Source organism: Musca autumnalis, unplaced genomic scaffold (genome assembly GCF_047663935.1).
Source record: "Musca autumnalis isolate F117 unplaced genomic scaffold, ASM4766393v1 scaffold_2, whole genome shotgun sequence".
Lineage (NCBI taxonomy): Eukaryota > Metazoa > Arthropoda > Insecta > Diptera > Muscidae > Musca > Musca autumnalis.
Genome location: NW_027411755.1, coordinates 205,650,710 through 205,671,601, shown reverse-complemented (window position 1 = coordinate 205,671,601; position 20,892 = coordinate 205,650,710). Strand labels below are relative to the sequence as shown.

The following is a 20,892-nucleotide window of genomic DNA, read 5'->3' as shown; positions in this document are numbered from 1 at the left end:
ATGTCCAAAAAGGGCCACAAAATACTGAAACCCTCCTTAATAACTACATTTTGGGGAAAAGTATTTTGGTTTTGTTACCAGTATTCGTGCTGTTCGCAATTGAAAATTTCAATTCACATAGGTTGAGGGTATATCTTTGTCGACAAAGCTGACGGATACTTTTTATTTGTTGTACTTACTTTCCACCGTGGTGCAATGGTTAGCACGTCCGCCTTGCACTCAGAAGGTCTGCGGTTCGAATCCCAGGCCAAGCAACATCAAATTTTCAACGGTGGCAAAATTCCCCCTCAGTAATGCTGGCGACATTTCCTGAGTATTTAAGCCATGAAAAACTTCTCTACAAGTGGTGTCGTAAGACACGCCGTTCGGACTCGGCAATAAAAAGTAGGTCCCATATCAGTGAGCCAATATGAATCGGCGTGCACTCATTGATATGAGAGAAGTCTCCCTTGTCCCATATGGGATGTTTGTGGAACAATTATTACTTACTTTCCGTACCCCATTGAAATGGAAACATTGCATCTTTTTTCTAATTGTAACATTTTTATAAAATATTAAAATTTTTATTTATTTTTTAGTATTGATTTACAATGCAGTTTCATATATAAGAAAGAATAAATAGAACAAACATATAAATATTTTCAATTTAAGAAATTTATACTCTATTGCTACAATGGTTTATATTTTCCAATCACGTATTTACATTTTTTTAAACTAAATTTTTGTTTTTTTTTTTAAATGTATAGAACAAGTATGTTTTTTAATCTCTAAGAATACAAAAATGTGGAGATTTTTTTTTTATTTCGACCCTCTCGACTCATCATTGGAAACAGCAAAATAAGAATCGGCATCTCCTTTCTCTAAGGAAGTTTACAAAATACAGGCATTTATTGCGTTACATCTTCTTGTAAGACAATTTAAATTCAACTCTTCCGCAATCCAATGTGTCCTTTAAAACTCCGTTTGGATAATAGCGCTGCATTTGCTCAAATTAAGACTGTGAAAAAAAAGGGTAAAATAATTATTTATTTATTGAGACACATACATCAAATATTGATTGATGTACGTGTCTAAATTGTGGTTGGTTGCTGAAAATATATTTAATGAATGAAATTTGGTTAAAACAGTTATTCCCCAGTCACATCACTTTGGCGGCGGCGCTAAAAGCTGTAATGAATTTTCATTAAAATAAATTTCGAATATTAAAAATTAATTTGCTGTGAAAATTATTGGCTGTAAAATAAACAAAAATCTATAAAATATTTAATTAAGTTGGGTTTATGCTGTAATAAAATTTCATAAATATAAATAAATTGTTTGATTAAATTTTCCACCAAATCTGAAAGAAGAGAATTTTATTATAACATGTCCTGAAAGAAATTCTTTTTTAAATTTAAATTTTAAATTTTAAAACTGAAATTCTGAAAATTTAAGGTGAAATTAAGTGATTTTTGGTTAAACATTAAAGCTGTAAAAATAAGAATGCATTTTTAATTAATTCGTGTTTGTGCATGTTATTTCCATGCATTTCTGGCTGAAATCCAATCCATTTCAATCCGCAACCAAAATCCAATTCTTTTTTGCTGCTGCATATCCATCCATCCATCAAACCAACTACAAACTGCAACAACCTGCAAATGAAATGAAAAGAAAAAAAACTACGCAAAAACAAAAACAGAAACAACAACAACAGCAACACATTAATAAGTTTCAATTCAACAACAACAACAACATGAATCAAAGTTATTGAAAGGCAACCAATGGGAAAAGGGGACTCCTAGGTGGGTGGTGTTGGTAGTGTTATAGGAAGTAGAAAGTGTTAGTAACCTTTTAAAATATGTTGAGTTGGGAAAATTTCGCTTAAAAAGGAATATAAAACAAACGCTAAAAGCGTAAGAAGTAAGAGGCTTTCATGTTTCGCTTTTCCTATCGTTTTTATGAGAAGTCAATGAATTAATAAAAGGTTGACATATTTACGTAGAGGAGAATTTTAATTTAATATTGGAGGAGAATGTAAAACACAACAAGCTCTGAGAGGTAGCTGAGAAAATCATGAAATAGTGGAAATGTAATCGATTGATCGCTTTCGGAATCTTCTAACCAAATGTTTATGATTTTTTGTAATTTCTTCTCCATCCTCTTCTAAAAAAAAATTCACTAATTCTGCCACACTTTGATATATGATTCATTGTATAAATTAAAGACTAAATGTTAAACCATACAAAATAAAATTTAAATACAAAACGATTTGTTGTTCTATGTGAATAGATTTTGAACTTTTTATTGGTATTTTTGTTTCAACCCAACAAAAAAAAAAAAAAAAAAAAACCAACAACACCAATAACATTGTATTTTTATTCTGGGATTATGGCAAATTTGAATTTGCTGTTTTGTTAAAAGCCTTGTTTTGTGAATTGTTTTTGGTTTTTTTTGCCAAACAAATAATGTTTAATGCTAAACTCATGTCAGTGGTAAAGAAACTTCATAAAAAAGGTGTTAAACACGTTAAGACAAATAAGCCACTATGTTAAATGCCAGTTAACAAAAACAAACAACAAAAAGAGCAAATCATGTAGCAATGATCATGATGACTTTTTTTTTTGTTTAGTTGTTTATTTTTCAAAATCATTTGCAATTCGAAATTATTCCCACGTGTGGGTTGGTTGGTTAGTTCTGCTGCTTCTTGGAGATCATTTTGCCTACAATGGAGTGCATAAATTTGTTTAAATTTCTGGTGGCTGCTTCGCCTAAAGCCTTATTTGTTGTATTTGTATTTCAGTGTTCAATAAATTTTCCAATGAGATATATGAGGAAATGTTAAGAGATTAATAAATTTTGAATACAAAATACCAGTAGGTGGATGAATGGATGTAAAGCTAAGCTGGTGATAAATTATTGTCAAATATAAGTCGGTTGGTTACACAAAAGAGATATGACACACAAGGCAAGGCAAGACGAGGCGATAGGGCCAACCAATAGCTAGATAGCAATCTTATGATTGTTTAAATGTATGTCAATGTTGTTGTTGTTATTGGAGACAATGTATTATGAAGAATACTTGAGACAACTAGTTAGTTAAATATTTTTTGTTATGAGTCAAGTGAAGAGGAGGAGGAGGACCTTTGTTATGCCCCCACCTAACAATTCATTTACATAAAAATCAATTAATAGTCATGATGATGCTGATGACGACAAAGATGTGGATGGATTGATGGTCAAAATCATTAGTTTGGGTTTAATGGTGTTCAATACACAACAGTCTAGTAAATATACTTTTGAAATGTTCAAGTGAAGAGGGTATAACCTTCAGCTTTCCAACTAAATAGGGTCTGTCTAGCCTTAAAAAAATAATTATTAAACAATTTTTTATTTAAAAAATCCACTATTGAAAGTTTTTTTAAAAAATTTACGACTGAAACAACGATTGAAGTTTTTTATTTAAAAAATCCACTATTTTTTAAAAAATTTACGATTGAAAAAATATTTTTTTTTAAGTATTTTCTAAAAAATCCACGATCGAAAATTAATTTTTAAGAAATCCAAGATCGAAAATAAATTTTTGAAAAATCCACGATCGAAAATTTATTTTTAAGAAATCCAAGATCGAAAATGAATTTTTAAAAAATTCACGATTGAAAAATTATTTTTAAAAAAATCCAAGATGCAAAAATTATTTGTTGGAAAAATCCGCGATCGAAAAATTATTTTTTAAGAAATCCAAGATCGAAAAATTATTATTTTTTAAACCCACGATCTTTCGATCTTTTTTTTCTTTAAAAAAAATCTACGATTAAAAAATATGGTTATAAAAATGCACGATTGAAAAAATATTTTTAAAAAACTATTTAAAAAAATCAGCTATTGAGAAAATATTTTTTAAAAAATCCACGATTGAAAAATTATTTTCTAAAAAAATCCACGAGAGAAAAATTAATTTTTAAAAAATCCACTATTTTTTTAAAAAAATCATCATTGAAAAAAGAAAATATAATCCACGATTGAAAAAAAATGTAAATAATCCGCGATAGAAAAAATAATTTTTAAAAAAATCCACGACTGAAAACATATTTTTTAAAAAATCCACGATTGAATTTTTTTTTTTAAATCTAGGAAATATGTTATTAAAAAATCCACGATTGAAAAAAAAAAATTTTAAAAAATCCACGATTGAATTTTTTTTAAATCTAGGAAATATGTTATTAAAAAAATCCACGATTGAAAAAAAAAATTTAAAAATCCACGATTGAAAAAAAATAAAATTCTACTATTGAAAATATATTTTTTTAAAAATTCACCTTTGAAAATATATTATTTAAAAAATCCACCATTGAAAAAAATTAGGAAAAAAAACCACGATTGAAAATATAATTTTAAAAAAAAAAACAGGATTGAAAAATTATTTTTTAAAAAAATCCACGATTGGAAAAAATTAAAAAATCAGCGATTGAAAAATTATTTTTTAAAAAAATCCACAATAGAATGATTTTTATTTAAAAATCCGCTATTGAAAGATTTTTTAAAAAATCTACGATTGATTTCTGTGTTTTTAACTTCCACGATTGAAAAAAAAGTTTTTTTTAAAAAAACCCACGATCGAAAATTTATTTTTTAAAAATTCCACAATAGAAAAATTATTTTTTAATAATCCAAGATCGAAAAATTATTTTTTAATAATCCAATACCGAAAACTTATTTTTTAAAAAATCGACCATCGAAAAATTATTTTTTTAAATCCACGATTTCAAAAATATGTTTTAAAAAAATCCACGATTGAAAAAATATGTTTTAAAAAATCTAAAATTTAAAGATTATTTATCCAGGATTGAGTTTTTCTTTTTTAAATTCCAAGATCGATTTTTTTTTAATCCAAGATCAAAAAATTGTTTTTTAAACAATCAACGATCGAAAAATAATTTTTAAAAAAAATTACGATCGAATAATTATTTTTTAAAAAATCCAAGACCGAAAAATTATTTTTAAAAAAAACCCTCGATCGAAAAATAATTTTTTAAAAAATTTAAAATTTAAAGATTATTTTAAAAAACAGCGTGTAAAAAAATACTTTTTTAAAAATTCACGATTGAAAAATATTTTTTAAAGAATCCAAAATTGAAAAATTATTAAAAAAAAATCAGCGATGAAAAAAATAATTGTTAAAAAATCCGCGATTGAAAAAAATAAAAAAATCCACGATTGGAAGAAAAATCCACTATTCAAAGATTTTTTAAAAAATCCAGGATTGAGTTTTTTCTTTTTTAAATTTCAAATTGTTTTTTGAACAATCTAAGATCGAAAAATAATTTTTTAAAAAATTCAAGATCGAATAATTATTTTTTAAAAAATCCAAGACCAAAAAATTATTTTTTTAAAAAATCCTCGATCAAAAAAAATTTTTTAAAGAACCCCGATTTAAAAAAATATGTTTTAAAAATATCCACGATTTAAAACATAGATTTTAAAAAATAAAATTGAAAAATTATTTAAAAAAAATCAGCGTTTAAAAAAATATTTTTTAAAAAATCCACGACTGAAAAATTGTTTTTAGAAAATCCACGAAAGAAAAATTATTTTTAGAAAATCCACGAATAAAAAATTATTTTTTTAAAAATCCACGATTGAAAAATGTTTTTTAAAAAATCCACGACAGAAAAAATATTTTTCAAAAAATCCGCCTTTGAAAATATATATTTTAAAAAATTCACTATTGAAAATATTATTCTTAAAAAATCCAGGATTGAAAATTTGTTTTTTAAAAAAATCCACAATTGAAAAAAATTAGAAAATCAACGATTGAAAAAATATTTTTTTTTAAATCCACGTCTTGAAAAAATATTTTTTTTAAATCCACGTCTCGAAAAATATTTTTTTTTAAAAAAATCGACGTCTTGAAAAAATATTTTTTTAAAAAAACCACATTTTGTGCTAAGCCTTGAAAACATATTTTTAAAAAAATCCGCGTTTTGTGCTAAGCCTTGAAAACATATTTTTAAAAAAATCCGCGTTTTGTACTAAGCCTTGAAAAAATATTTTTTAAAAAAATCCACGTTTTGTGCTATGCCTTGAAAACATATTTATAAAAAATCCACGTTTTGTGCTAAGCCTTGAAAACATATTTAAAAAAATTCCAAGCCTTGAAAAAATGTTTAAAAAAATCCAAGTTTTGTGCTAAGCCTCGAAAAAATGTTTTTTAAAAAATCCACTTTTTGTGCTAAGCCTTGAAAAAATATTTTTTAACAAATCCACGTCTTGTGCTAAGCCTTGAAAAAATATTTTTTTTACAACTCCACGTCTTGTGCTAAGCCTTGAAAAATATTTAAAAAAAAAAAAAACACGTTTTGTGCTAAGCCTTGAAAACATATTTTTAAAAAAATCCGCGTCTTGTGCTAAGCATTGAAAAAATATTTTTTTAAAAATCCACGTCTTGTGCTAAGCCTTGAAAACATATTTAAAAAATCCACGTTTTGTGCTAAGCCTTGAAAACATATTTAAAAAATCCACGTTTTGTGCTAAGCCTTGAAAAATTATTAAAAAAAAAACAAAAAAAAAATCCACATTTTGTGCTAAGCCTTGAAAAAATATTTTTTAACAAATCCACGTCTTGTGCTAAACCTTGAAAAAATATTTTTTTACAAATCCACGTCTTGTGCTAAGCCTTGAAAAAATATTTAAAAAAAAATCCACGTTTTGTGCTAAGCCCTGAAAAAATATTTTTTTAAAAAAAATCCACGTTTTGTGCTAAGCCTTGAAAAAATATTTTTAACAAATCCACGTCTTGTGCTAAGCCTTGAAAAAATATTTTTTAACAAATCCACGTCTTGTGCTAAGCCTTGAAAAAATATTTTTTAACAAATCCACGTCTTGTGCTAAGCCTTGAAAAAATATTTTTTAACAAATCCACGTCTTGTGCTAAGCCTTGAAAAATATTTTTTAAAAAATCCACGTATTGTACTGAACCTTGAAAAAATATTTTTTAAAAAATCCACGTCTTGTGCTAAGCCTAGAAAAAATATTTTTTAAAAAATCAACGTCTATTGCTAAGCCTTGAAAAAATATTTTTTAAAAAATCCACGTCTTATGCTAAGCCTAGAAAAAATATTTTTTTAAAAAAGCCACGTCGTGTGCTAAGCCTTGAAAAATATATTTAAAAAATCCACGTCTTGTGCTAAGCCTTGAAAAAATATTTTGTTAAAAATCCACGTCTTGTGCCAAGCCTTGAAAAAATATTTTTTAAAAAAGTCCACGTCTTGTGCTAATCCTTGAAAAAAATATTTTTTTTAAATCCAGGTTTTTTGCTGAGACTTGGGAAAATATTTTTTAAAACATCCACGTTTTGTGCTAAGACTTGGGAAAATATTTTTAAAACATCCACGTTTTGTGCTAAGCCTTGAAAAATATTATTTAAAAAATCCACGTCTTGTGCTAAGCCTTAAAAAAATATTTTTTTTAAATACACGTTTTGTGCTGAAACTTTTGTGATCTGTCTTCAGAGCCTTCTTTTTTAAAACATCCACATTTTGTGGTCTGCTGAGCTTTGAAAAAATATTTTTTTTTTAAAAATCCACGTTTTGTGAACTGCTGAGCCTTGAAAAAAATATTTTTTTAAAAATCCAATTTTGTTCTAAGCTAAGCCTTGAAAAAATATTTTTTTTTAATTTAAGTTTAGTAAAAGCTCTGCTGAGCTTTGAAAAAATATTCTTCAAAAAATCCACCTCTTTTGGTCTGGTGGGCCTTGAAAAATATCCTTCGAAAAATCCACGTTTTGTGGTCTGAGCCTTGAAAAATATTCTTCAAAAAACCAAGTTGCAAGTCAATGAAAAAATATTCATTAAAAATCCACGTTTTGTGATCTGCTGAACCTATGAAAAAAATCTTTAAAAATCTACGTTTATTATGCTAATGTTCTATGAGAAATTTCCCTTTGAAAAGGTTTCCATTTTACCTCTTTCGAGGTGCTAATATAGACGCCGGTATGCGTAATGGAAAATCCTCTCAGAGCGGTTGATATCTATTGAAGATCCCTTGGCGGTGGTCAAATGGAAGAAGGTTCTTCAGAGCAGTTTCTATCTTTTAAATACCCTTTGGAGCTCCTTTAAATGAACTTTAATCTACATACGACCATTATAGGAAGGTTTCCATCTATAGAAGGACTTCTGGCTACAGAAAACGAAATTCTATAAATAGAAGACACCTACAGAGGGATTTCTATCTTTGGAAGATCCGTCTAGAAGGGTTTTTATAAATAGAAGATGCTTTTAGACCCACTGAAGGCGTATTTATAATGATTTCTTTATATAGAAATAACTTTACTTGGAATTGTACCAATTAAAGCCAGTTCTAAAGAACACATTTTTGAGGGCTTTCTGTCTGAAATGTGCTTCGATCAGTAGAGAATCCTCTTAAAGGTTTTTCTTTTTTAATTTTTCGTTAAAATATCTTTACAAAAATATTTGAATGGTTTCATTATTTAAAAATTAATTACTGTTTCGTTTTCGATGTTCATACACATTGATCTGTTTATCTTTCATAGAATGCTGCATGTAAATGTAGTTAATCTTTACAAGGCATCAGCTACCTTAAGGTAATATAAAATCAAAGACAATAAGTGAATGGTTGACTTCATCATCATCATTTACATAAAAATCAATTAATTTCAAAAGTCAAACTGAATGTCATTAGTTTTGACAAAGGCTTTGTTAACATTAGTTCAAAAACTAATCATAAATTATGGCCAAATGTTAGAAATTCATGAAATACCAAAGCAAAAAAAAAAAAGGAAACGATGGAAATTGTCTTTTTTTCGGTTAGTTAAATTTACATAAAAACATTATTGTTGTCAATCAATAATTGAAGAGATTGGTGGTGGCGATGGTGTGGATGATGTCAATCGATTTCTTCTTGCTACCATTAGAATGTAAATTATCTACATAATGTTGAGATTAAACATCATTACTATTCATTAGAGGGAGATTGTAGGAGAAGAAAAAATATTTAAACAATTTAAATTTTCATATTATCATCATTTAAAAAACGATTAAAATCGATTAGGCCTCTATTATTATGTTAATGAAACCTGTGCTACCTCTTCAAAATATTCGTTTAGGTTTCAAAGGCTTTTGCAAAACCAAACATCCACAGCATGAAGTTTTTTTTCAAATGACACTCTTGGAATTAACCTCAATATCTCGGTATTGTTTAATTTGTCAAAAAAGAAAAAATCGATGGCAGATCAGCATCATTACCGGGCTACCCCCATTGACAAACTGACTAATGATTGCTTTGATTTTAAGCCGCCAAGTTTTGTTTTTGTGCGGCATTTATATTCATTAGATATGTAAAATTGTTTAGAAAATATTCAGTAATACCAAAATACCAAATGTTAACGATTCTAACACCAACCAATTAAGATTTCATAAAATGTATAAACTAATTATTTTTGTGTTTTCTTGTTTTTTTTTTGTTTTTTGAATGAAACCGAAAAAATGATTAATGATTTTTAAGATTTTAAAGATATGGAAGGAATAGATTTCAGACAAAGCATTTAAATAACTGATTCTTCAAAAAAAAAAAAAACTTTTAAAACATTAAAAAATCCAGAGGAAATAACCAATATTAAAAAAATTAAAATAATTTTGGAATAGAAAAATTAAAAAAAAAATACTTAGATTTACATCTAAATAATTTGGCCTATATAGAATTTCTTTCAAATTTAGTTATAATTATAGTATGAGTATAACTGAGGCATTCGTGACTTGGAAATTGTTTTAACAAATTAATTAACTCAATACTTGTTTAAATTACCACAATCCCTACTCAATTCTATTACCATTTCGACCCACCTCTATCTTCCACTTAATTTGTGTAATTTTTTTTTTCTCCATTTAACCTTGGCTAATTAAAACTTTTTTAAACAGCTCACACAAAAAAAGGTAAACTAAGTTACTTTTTTCCTCACAATTAAATTTCCACCTTTACTGGCCATGTGTACCAAAAAAACCCTTGAAGTTAATTGTTATTGCTTGTTTGAAACCACAAATTAGCACAAATTTTAATGTTAATTTCTACTGTCAATATCCCTTAGATATGTGCAAAGAAAGAACACAGGATAAAACTCTTAACCTTATCGTATTAAAAAGAAGAAGAACATTACAAAACAATAACCAAGGCAATAGAGAAACTCATACTAACAAAGACAACAAAGCAGAGGACACAGATTTTGCTTTTTTCATCGTCCCTTTGACCACAAAACGTGGATTTTTAAAGAATATTTTTTTATCGTCCCCTTGACCACAAAACTTGGATTTTTTAAAGAATATTTTTTCATCGTCCCTTTGACTACAAAACGTGGATTTTTTAAAGAATATTATTTTTCATCGTCCCCTTGACCACAAATCGTGGATCTTTAAAGAATATTTTTTCATCGTCCCCTTGACCAAAAAACGTGGATTTTTTTAAGAATATTTTTTTATCGCCCCCTTGACCCCAACTAGTGGATTTTTTAAAGAATATTTTTTCATTGTCCCCTTGACCACAAAACGTGGATTTTTTAAAGAATATTTTTTCAGTGTCCCCTTGACCACATAACGTGGATTTTTTAAAGAATATTTTTTCATTGTCCCCTTGACCACAAAACGTGGATTTTTTAAAGAATATTTTTTCATCGTCCCTTTGACCACAAAACGTGGATTTTTTAAAGAATATTTTTTCATCGTCCCTTTGACCACAAAACGTGGATTTTTTAAAGAATATTTTTTCATCGTCCCTTTGACCACAAAACGTGGATTTTTTAAAGAATATTTTTTCATCGTCCCTTTGACCACAAAACGTGGATTTTTTAAAGAATATTTTTTACCGTCGCCTTGACCACAAAACGTGGATTTTTAAAGAATATGTTTTCATCTTCCCCTTGACCACAAAACGTGGATTTTTTAAAGAATATTTTTTCATTGTCCCCCTGACCACAAAACGTGGATTTTTTAGAGAATATTTTTTCATCCTTCCTTTGAACAAAACGTGGATTTTTTGATGAATATTTTTTCATCGTTCCCTTGACCACAAAACGTGGATTTTTTAAAGAATATTTTTTCATCCTTTGAACAAAACGTGGATTTTTTAAAGAATATTTTTTCATCCTTTGAACAAAACGTGGATTTTTTAAAGAATATTTTTTCATCCTTTGAACAAAACGTTGATTTTTTAAAGAATATTTTTTCATCCTTCCCTTGACCACAAAACGTGGATTTTTTAAAGAATATTTTTTCATCGTTCCCTTGACCACAAAACGTGGATTTTTTAAAGAATATTTTTTCATCGTTCCCTTGACTACAAAGCGTGGATTTTTTAAAGAATATTTTTTCATCCTTGCCTTGACCACAAAGCGTGGATTTTTTAAAGAATATTTTTTCATCCTTGCCTTGACCACAAAGCGTGGATTTTTTAAGGAATATTTTTTCATCCTTGCCTTGACCCCAACTAGTGGATTTTTTTAAAGAATATTTTTTCGTTGTCCCCTTCACAAAACGTGGATTTTGAAAGAATATTTTTTATCGTCCCCTTGACCCCAACTGGTGAATTTTTTAAAGAATATTTCTTCATCCTACACTTGACCACACAAAACGTGGATTTTTTAAAGAATATTTTTTCATCCTTTCCTTGACCACAAAACGTGGATTTTTTAAAGAATATTTAATCATCATCCCCTTGGCCACAAAAATGGGATTATTAAAGAATATTTTTCATCGTCCCCTTGACCACAAAACGTGGATTTTTTAAAGAATAATTTTTATCGTTCCCTTGACCACACAACTATAGAAAAAATGTCAACCTCAGTTTCTGAGGTGAGTTTTTTCTATAGAAAAAAATTTTACCTCAGTTTCTGAGGTGAGTTTTTTCTATAGAAAAAAATTCTACCTCAGTTTCTGAGGTGAGTTTTTTCTATAGAAAAAATTTTTACCGCAGTTTCTGAGGTGAGTTTTTTCTATAGAAAAAATTTCTACCTCAGATTCTGAGGTGAGTTTTTTCTATAAAAAAAATTTCAACCTCAGTTGCTGAGGTGGTGCCTATGGTTTTTACACCCTTCGGGCTGTTTTCTCAAGAAGTATGGGCTTGCCGCTGAAAAAAACTTTTACCATCGTAATTGAGGCAGTGAGTGCAAGTTGCTTCAACAAAAATAAAAGTGATTCGATATCAGGTCTTGAAGTGAACTTATCCGAAATTTTGTGTGGGATGTACCGGATGGAGTAGACAAATATAGTCCATATTTGAACCTGATCTATATCAGAAAGATATATTAGGATGTGCAAAGTATGGAACAATTCGACCACTCCCTTCAAGAGTTATCGTACGAAAAAAATTCCGAACATTTTTGAACTTTTGTGGGGGAGGTACATGAAGGAGTGGACCGATATGGCTTATCTTCGAACTTAAACTATGTTTGGACAAAATATTACTAAGGCAAATGTTGGACCGAATCGACGGATCCGTTCTAAAGTTATCTTGCGCTCCAACCACCTCACACGGTGTCATAGGGGTTTTTTTGGAACTTTCATGCTATTTTATCAGGAAGTATGGACTTGCCCCTAATGAAACTTCTATCGTCATATTGCGGGCAGTGAATTCATGTTTGCTAAAACAAAAATCAAAGCGATTCGAGAGATGGCCCTAAACTGAACATTTCCGAAATTTTGTGTGGTAGTTACCCGAAGCAGTGGACCGATTGAGCCCATATTGAAACCTTATCTAAGTCTGGTACACATTTCAGGATGTGCAAAGTATGGACCAAATCGGTTACTTCCTTCAAGAGTTATCCTGCGCACAAATTTTCCGAACGTTTTCGAACTTTTGTATGGGCAAAATATTACGAAAGCCAAAATTTGAACCGAATCGGTGGATTCGTTCGAGAGTTATCGTGCGCTCCAGCCAGACAGACAGACGGACGGACATGGCTAAATCAACTCCAAATTGTCTGAAAACCTTTCGTCCAAACATAGTTGGGGTCCAAAACCATTATTTCGATGAGACACATTTTGCCCGTATGAAAGCGTATATACCCTCGTTAGCATAAATGCTGAGGATATAAAAATTTCAACCTCAGTTTCTGAGGTGAGTTTTTTTCTATAGAAAAATTTTAACCTCAGTTCCTGAAGTGAGTTTTTTCTATAAAAAAACATTTCAACCTCAGTTCCTCAGGTGAGTTTTTTTCTATAGAAAAAATTTCAACCTCAGTTATTGAGGTGAGCTCAAATTTTCCACCTCAGTTATTGAGGTGAGCTTTTCTATAGAAAAATTTTCATCCTCAGTTATTGAAGTGAGTTTTTCGATAGAAAAAATTCAACCACAGTTACAGTTTTCGAGGTTAGTTTTTACCGTAGAAAAAAATTCAACCTCAGCTCCTTATTCTTCTATCTTACCACTGTTATGTTCTTTATATGTACACTGTTTGTATATAAACATGTAGGTATGTGTATGTGTCTCAAAGTATGTGCCAAGTGTCTGTTGCTGAGTCCATATTAAATAAAAAGCGAACCCTATTTCCTTTTAACGCCTGAAAATCCTACATTTTTATTTACTCTCTCATTCTCTTAACACTTTTTATTTTGTCAACCATATTTTCTGTTAAACTGAGTGGGTGGGCGTTATGCGGTGTTTGTCAAATGCACTTGCGTTATATGTATGTGTGTGAATCCTTAAAAGGGTGTTCCAAACAGAAAATGGTGAGAAGTAAAAATGGAGAAAATGGTAAAGTAAGCACAACGGAAGTATGCTTTAACTAAAATAAGTTTGTGTATGTATGAGTGAGTGTATGTGTGGTGGGTTGCGTATGGGAGTGGATTAGTTGGCTGGCTGGTTGGTTGATTGAGCAAAAATCTTGAAGAGAATGCGTTTTGTTTTCAGGTAGAGGAATATATGAGTTTGTTTACCCTGCCATATACAAAATGTAAACAACTTTCTCGTACATCAAGAACATCATCAGGTGCGTGTGTGTGTGTGTGCAATATATGAGAACAGTGGATGAAGGATAATGTGGAAAAAGTATCCTACAAACTGCAACTTTGTTAAAAATGTTGAATATGTTGTCGTTTAAAGCCGACTCTACTGTAAAGATATCAACCATCCTTTAAGTGGGCGAAGGCAGTGAACGGGTTGTCGAGTTTACATTTGTATGTGTAAATTAATCTACTACATACATATATGCTTGTCGTCGTGTGATGGTGATGTGTGCAAATTGTGTGTCCCTTTGTGTGTGTGTACTGTGTAGTGTTTGCGGTGCTCAAGAGGTAGAATCAGCTTTAAGCAACAATTAACCCAATTCTCAAAATCCATTTGCACCTATTTTTTGCGCCAGTGGAAATTGTGCGTTAAAAATCGTTTTGTTTTTGCATTTTTTGTGGATGGTTTATGGTGGAATAGGAGATGGTGGCAACAGGGCTTAAGTGATTGCTTTTTATGAACCAATATAACCAGCTATGACAAACTTGGGCAAGTGTATTCACAGTGCTTATTCAAAGTAATGTGCTGTGTTGCTTCTTTTTGTTTAATAGAGATGAGGGTAAGCAAATAACCTTCACCGTATTAAAACAATAAAAAAGTAATACTCAGTACTTAAAGTCAATGGCGAAGTATGGCTATTTTGCAAGATTTTTCACGCTGGGTGTGATGGTTATGAAAAAAAAAGATCCTGCGAGTCTTTAACATGCAAAATCTCTGCATTTATCTGAGAAACTGCCTTTAAGATCGTAGCTATAAATAAATGAAGCAGACGAATAACAAAACGCCTTTCCATAAAAAACAGGATAAGAGCCCTGATCTGTAAAGAGTCACCTTATAAAAGACCACAAGGTCTTCTTGCAGTAAACTAAAGGGTCTTCTTATAGAAGACTACAAGGGTTTCTTATAGATTAGCATGAGTTCTTCCTACAGGAGACCAGGAAGTCCACTTTGAGAAGAACATGAAATCTTCCTATTTGCAACCACTACAGAAGACCACAAGGCCTTGCTATAGAAGACCATAGATCTTCTTATAGAAGACCACCAGATCTTCTTATAGAAAACCACAAGGTCTGCTTACAGAAGACCACAAGCTCTGATTATAGAAGACCACAAGGCCTTCTTATAGAAGACATTGAGGTCTTTTAATAGATAAACATGAGGTCTTTTTATAGGAGACCATCAGGGCTTTTTATAGGTGACCACAATATCTTTTTATAGGTCTTCTATAGAAGACCACAAGGTCTTGGGGTATTCTTATAGAATCCCATGAGCTCACAAGATCTGCTTATTTAAGACCATAAGGTATTGTTATAGAAGACCATGAGGTATTCTTTTAGAAGACCATGAGATCTTCTTTTAGAAGACCATGAGGTCTTTCTATAGAATACATGAAGTCTTTTTATAGAAGACCATGCGGTCTTTTTGTAGAAGACCATGAGGTCTTTTTATAGAAGACCATGAGGTCCTTTTATAGAAGACCATGAGGTCTTTTTATAGAAGACCATGAGTTCTTCTTATAGAAGACCATGAGTTCTTCTTATAGAAGACCATGAGGTCTTCTTATAGAAGACCATGAGGTCTTCTTATAGAAGACCATGAGGTCTTCTTATAGAAGACCATGAGGTCTTCTTATAGAAGACCATGAGGTCTTCTTATAGAAGACAATGAGGTGTTCTTTTAGAAGATCCTCTGGTCTTATAGAAGATCCTCAGACCTTTTATAGAAGATCCTCTGGTCTTCTTATATAAGATCCTCAGGTCTTCTTATCGAAGGTCCTCAGGACTTCTTATAGAAGACCACGAGGTTTTCTCATGGAAGATCATGAGGTATTCTTTTGGAAGACCATGAGGCCTCCTTATAGAAGACCATCAGGTCTTCTTATAGAAGACCATGAGGTCTTCTTATAGAAGACCATGAGGTTTTCTTATAGAAGACCATGAGGTTTTCTTATAGAATACCATGAGGTCTTCTTATAGAAGACCATGAGGTCTTTTATAGAAAACCATGAGGTCTTCTTATAGAAGACCATGTGGTCTTCTTTTAGAAGAACATGAGGTCTTTTTATAGAAAACCATGAGGTCTTCTTATAGAAGATCTTCAGACCCTCAGGTCTTTTTATAGAAGTTCCTCAGTTCTTCTTATAGAAGACCATGAAGTCTTTTTTTTATAGAAGTCCATGAGGTCTTCTTATAGAAGTCCATGAGGTCTTCTTATAGAAGACCATGAGGTCTTCTTATAGAAGACCATGAGGTCTTCTTATAGAGGACCATGAGGTCTTCTTATAGAAGACCATGAGGTCTTCTTATAGAGGACCATGAGGTCTTCTTTTAGAAGACCATGAGGTCTTCTTATAGAATACCATGAGGTCTTCTTATAGAAGACCATGAGGTCTTCTTATAGAAAACCATGAAGTCTTCTTATAGAAGACCATGAGGTCTTCTTATAGAAGACCATGAGGTCTTCTTATAGAAGACCATGAGGTCTTCTTATAGAAGACCATGAGGTCTTCTAATAGAAAACCATGAGGTCTTCTTCTTAAGGGGTCTTCTTATAGAAGACCATGAGGTCTTTTTATAGAAAACCATGAGGTCTTCTTATGAAGATCTTCAGACCCTCAGGTCTTCTTATAGAAGTTCCTCAGTTCTTCTTATAGAAGATCATCAGGTCTACTTATAGAAGACCATGAGGTCTTCTTATAGAAGACCATGAGGTCTTCTTATAGAAGACCATGAGGTCTTCTTATAGAAGACCATGAGGTCTTCTTATAGAAGACCATGAGGTCTTCTTATAGAAGACCATGAGGTCCTCTTATAGAAGAATATGAGGTCTTCTTATAGAAGACCATGAGGTTTTCTTATAGAGGACCATGAGGTCTTCTTATAGAAGACCATGAGGTCTTCTTATAGAGTACCATGAGGTCTTCTTATAGAAGACCATGAGGTCTTCTTATAGAAGACCATGAGGTCTTCTTATAGAAGACAATGAGATCTTCTTATAGAAGACCATGAATACTTCTTATAGAAGACCATAAGGTCTCCTTATAGAAGGTCATGGGGTCTTCTTATAGAAGATCCTCAGATCTTGTTATAGAAGACCATGAGATCTTCTTATAGAAGACCATGAGGTCTTCTTATAGAAGACCATGAGGTCTTCTTATAGAAGAAAATGAGGTCATCTTAAAGGAGACCAAGAGGTCTTCTTAAAGAAGACCAAGAGGTCTTCTTATAGAAGACCATGAGGTCTTCTTAAAGAAGACCAAGAGGTATTCTTAAAGTAGACCAAGAGGTCTTCTTATATAAGACCATGAGGTCTTCTTATAAAAGACCATGAGGTCTTCTTATAGAGGACCATGAGGTCTTCTTATAGACGACCATGAGGTCTTCTTATAGAAGACCATGAGGTCTTCTTATAGAAATCCATGAGGTCTTCTTCTTAAGGGGTCTTCTTATAGAAGACCATGAGGTCGTTTTATAGAAAACCATGAGGTCTTCTTATAGAATACCATTACCATGAGGTCTTCTTATAGAAGATCCTCAGGTCTTCTTATAGAAGGCCATTAGGTCTTATAGAGGACCATGAGGTGTTATAGAGGACCATGAGGTTTTTTTTAGAAGACCATGGGGTCTTCATATTGAAGACCATGAGGTTTTCTTATAGAAGACAATGATGTCTTCTTATAGAAGACCATGAGGTCGTCTAATAGAAGGCCATGTGGTCTTCTTATAGAAACCATGAGGACTTCTTATAGAAGACCATGAGGTTTTCTTATAGAAGGCCATGAGGTCTTCTAATAGACGGCCATTGGGTCTTCTTATAGAAGGCCATGAGGTCTTCTTATTGAAGACCATAAAGTCTTCTCTTAGAATACCATGAGGTCTTCATATAGAATACCATGAGGACTTCTTATAGAAGAACATGAGGTCTTCTTATAGAAGGCCATAAAGTCTTCTTTTAGAATACCATGAGGTCTTCTAAGGAAGATCCGCAGGTCTTGTTATAGAAGACCATGGGGTCTTTTTACAGAAGATCATGAGGTCTTGTTATAGAAGACCATGAGGTCTCCATATTGAATATCCTCCGGTTTTCTTACAGAAAATTCTTCTTACAAGTTTTTCCTATAAAAGACCACAACAGAAGATCAGAAGGGTTTCATGGCACTCCAGAAGATCCACAAGGAAGTGCATTGGGTTCGCCTTAGGAAGTCAGACTTCCTCTAATAGGAGAGCAGAAACATCCCTTAAATAAGAGAGGAAGGTGATACTGATCGAACAGGTTTAAAAGGTAGGCCAAAACTTTAATGGTGGCCACTAGTGAAACATGTCATTTAGATGGTTGAAGATAGAAGTTGAAGTTATGCGGTACTCCCATCCATCCTTTTTGGTAGGCTGTCCAGAGATTGGTTTAAGGAATAACTATTATTTTATGATCACCTAAGTGTATGTTTAAGCGATTTAGTTCCTCATTTTATGTATCTCTACACCCATTCCATTAGAAGATTATTTATAAGACATGGCAGCTGTACAAAAATACCTTACAAAATCTCAAATTATTATTGTTGTTGTTGTTGTACAAAAAAACTGATACACCATTATAAATTAACTCATAAATCATTAGGAGTAGAGTTGGATTTCAAATTGTTGTTATTATTACTAAAAAAACTATTAATATTTTTTTTTGTTTTTGTGGCATCAGACGTCATTTAGTTATGGTATAATAAAATCTATTACCAAAACAAAAACTACAAGCTGGCTGCTGCTGCTGGTGGTGGTGATGCTGTCCATTTCAATGACTACAATAATGTCTAAGATTTTGCTTCCCGATTTAGATTGATTAACAAAAACATCATCATCATCATGGTCGACAACATCATCATGAGAAAAGAAGGTAACCACCTTATGTTTGTGGTTTTTTTTTTCTGTGGAATGAGGATTTGAGGAGTTTTTGCGAAATCAAACAAATGTTGAAACTAGCAGCTAACTTAGTCATTCATGGTTGTTTAATGATTATTATTAAGTTTTGGCAATTTACGATTAATCATTTTTAATTGTTTTCAATTAATTGTGATTTTTTACTATGTATTTTTGGATAAGGGAAGGGTGCCATTCCAAAAATAGAAAAATATGATTTTTGTATCCGTAACGCATCATTATTATCAATATACCATTAAATTCGAAAGTTCCTCCATGATAGTTATGGAGGTTAACACCACACAAAGTGTGTCGAGCAAATGGTTAGCCAGACGAATTGATTATTGCCATGAAATTTTGCACAAATGAAAATTTAGAATTTTTAAGTTTCTTAGATGGTGACCGCTATAATTTTGGTGAGTCAAGAAAGTACTGATTCAGAATTGGGCATAATAATTCTTTGACAAAATTAACGAAACCAGGTTTAAGATATGCAGAATAGGACCTTTAATTGCTTTTTAATTTAACCTCACCGTATAAGTATTGAAGAGCTAATTAAAAATTCACCTGCGATATTTGATGAATGTCTTAAACTGACGACACCACTCTACAAAAGAACAGCGACAGTACATGTTTATGTGATTTGACAGTTCGTTATGTTGATGTAGTGTTGTTTATTGACGCTTTTATGGTTTTGATATTTTTTCCCTTCTCGTCAGTTTACTACTAATCATGATTTTATTTAAACGCCATTGCCATTTTGTTTAGAGAAAATTACACGTTTTAAACGCTGCATAATTTTATGAGCTTTAATTACAATTATTGCTGTTGTCGTTCGTATTGGATTGAAGTTCTTTTGGTCGGTGGATTTTTTCTCTTTGCCAATTTATTTAATGACAGTATTTTGAATTTTTTTTTTTCTTCTACGATTTTATTTTTGTTATGTGCCTGCCAGCCGGCATAATAGTCAGGCGGCCAAATAGCCACGTACAAATTTAAACGATATAAACCGTCATTTAGTCATGTCCATTGTGTCTGTCATTCGGCAAACAGCGTCAATATGTTTTATTGCGGCTCCGTTTGTTGTGTATGAATGGCTCTGGTCGGTCCCTCTCATTTCCATCATCGACGACATCGTTGTCGTCGTCTCGATATGTCGTTGTCTTGCAAAAGCGAAAAAAGAATTTATTAGTCTTTTAATTAAAAGTGATTTTTTGCTGCTTGGCCATTCTTCAAATTTTGTTCGGATTGTAATTTGTGATATACAATCTGCATAATACGAAGCAGCAACGAAATGCTCAACAACATGTCGTCTAGACTTTAAGTGGTATCAACTGTCTATTTAACAATTATTATTTATTTATTGTTGTTGTTTTTTTTTTTTTGTGAGGTGGTTTAAATATAGATTGAACTGAAATCAAGTTTCTTAATATTGTTTAGGATTTCTTAACTAAAATCTAATTGAATTAGCAGAAATTGCAAAAAATTTAGTTTTGAAAAAAATCATAGTCTATTCCCATATGGGCAATATTATGTATATTTGCCAAGTAGGTATTCAGATTGATTAGGGCTTTCTGGGCAGGTATCAGGTAAAAGTGCAAAACTGCAATAATCACATGGCAACATCGATTTTTTTGAGCCTTGAGAACCCATCAAAAATCTTCTGAGGGACATTTTTACATGTTTTGATGTTAAAAAATTTCATAAGGCGTTACCTTTCAATAAATAATAATGAAATATTTTCCCGACGAGCAAAAGTACAGCTTCAAGCTATTTTCAGTTGAAAGACGTCCAAGAGAATAGTAGGTAGAACATCGCATTTTTAGAGTTTTTTTAGGTTTTCATGATTTTGCTTGGAAACCGCAAAGCCTATCGAAATGGCACTTAGGGAAATGTTGTAGCACTGAAAATTTTTTATGACTTTTTCCTATGTTTTACCATTTTTAAGATATAGAAGTTCAAATTGGGATAATGCACTGAGGGTATCGCCTCCTTATAA

The 20,892-nt window shown here is 31.2% G+C and overlaps 1 protein-coding gene across 3 annotated transcripts in view; it reads right to left on the bottom strand.

The window, feature by feature from the left end:
* Window positions 1-719: 719 nt before the first annotated feature.
* Window positions 720-20,892, bottom strand: part of LOC141395166 (uncharacterized) — a 1,209,623-nt gene continuing 1,189,450 nt past the window's right edge. For 2 of the 3 annotated variants that reach the window (XM_073970671.1, XM_073970669.1), the window contains one exon: window positions 720-1,658. In XM_073970671.1, coding sequence (XP_073826772.1) covers window positions 1,615-1,658 — 44 coding nt within the window. In that variant the 3' untranslated portion in view covers window positions 720-1,614. The remainder of the gene's footprint in view (window positions 1,659-20,892) is intronic. The other variant, XM_073970672.1, reaches the window with a different exon arrangement.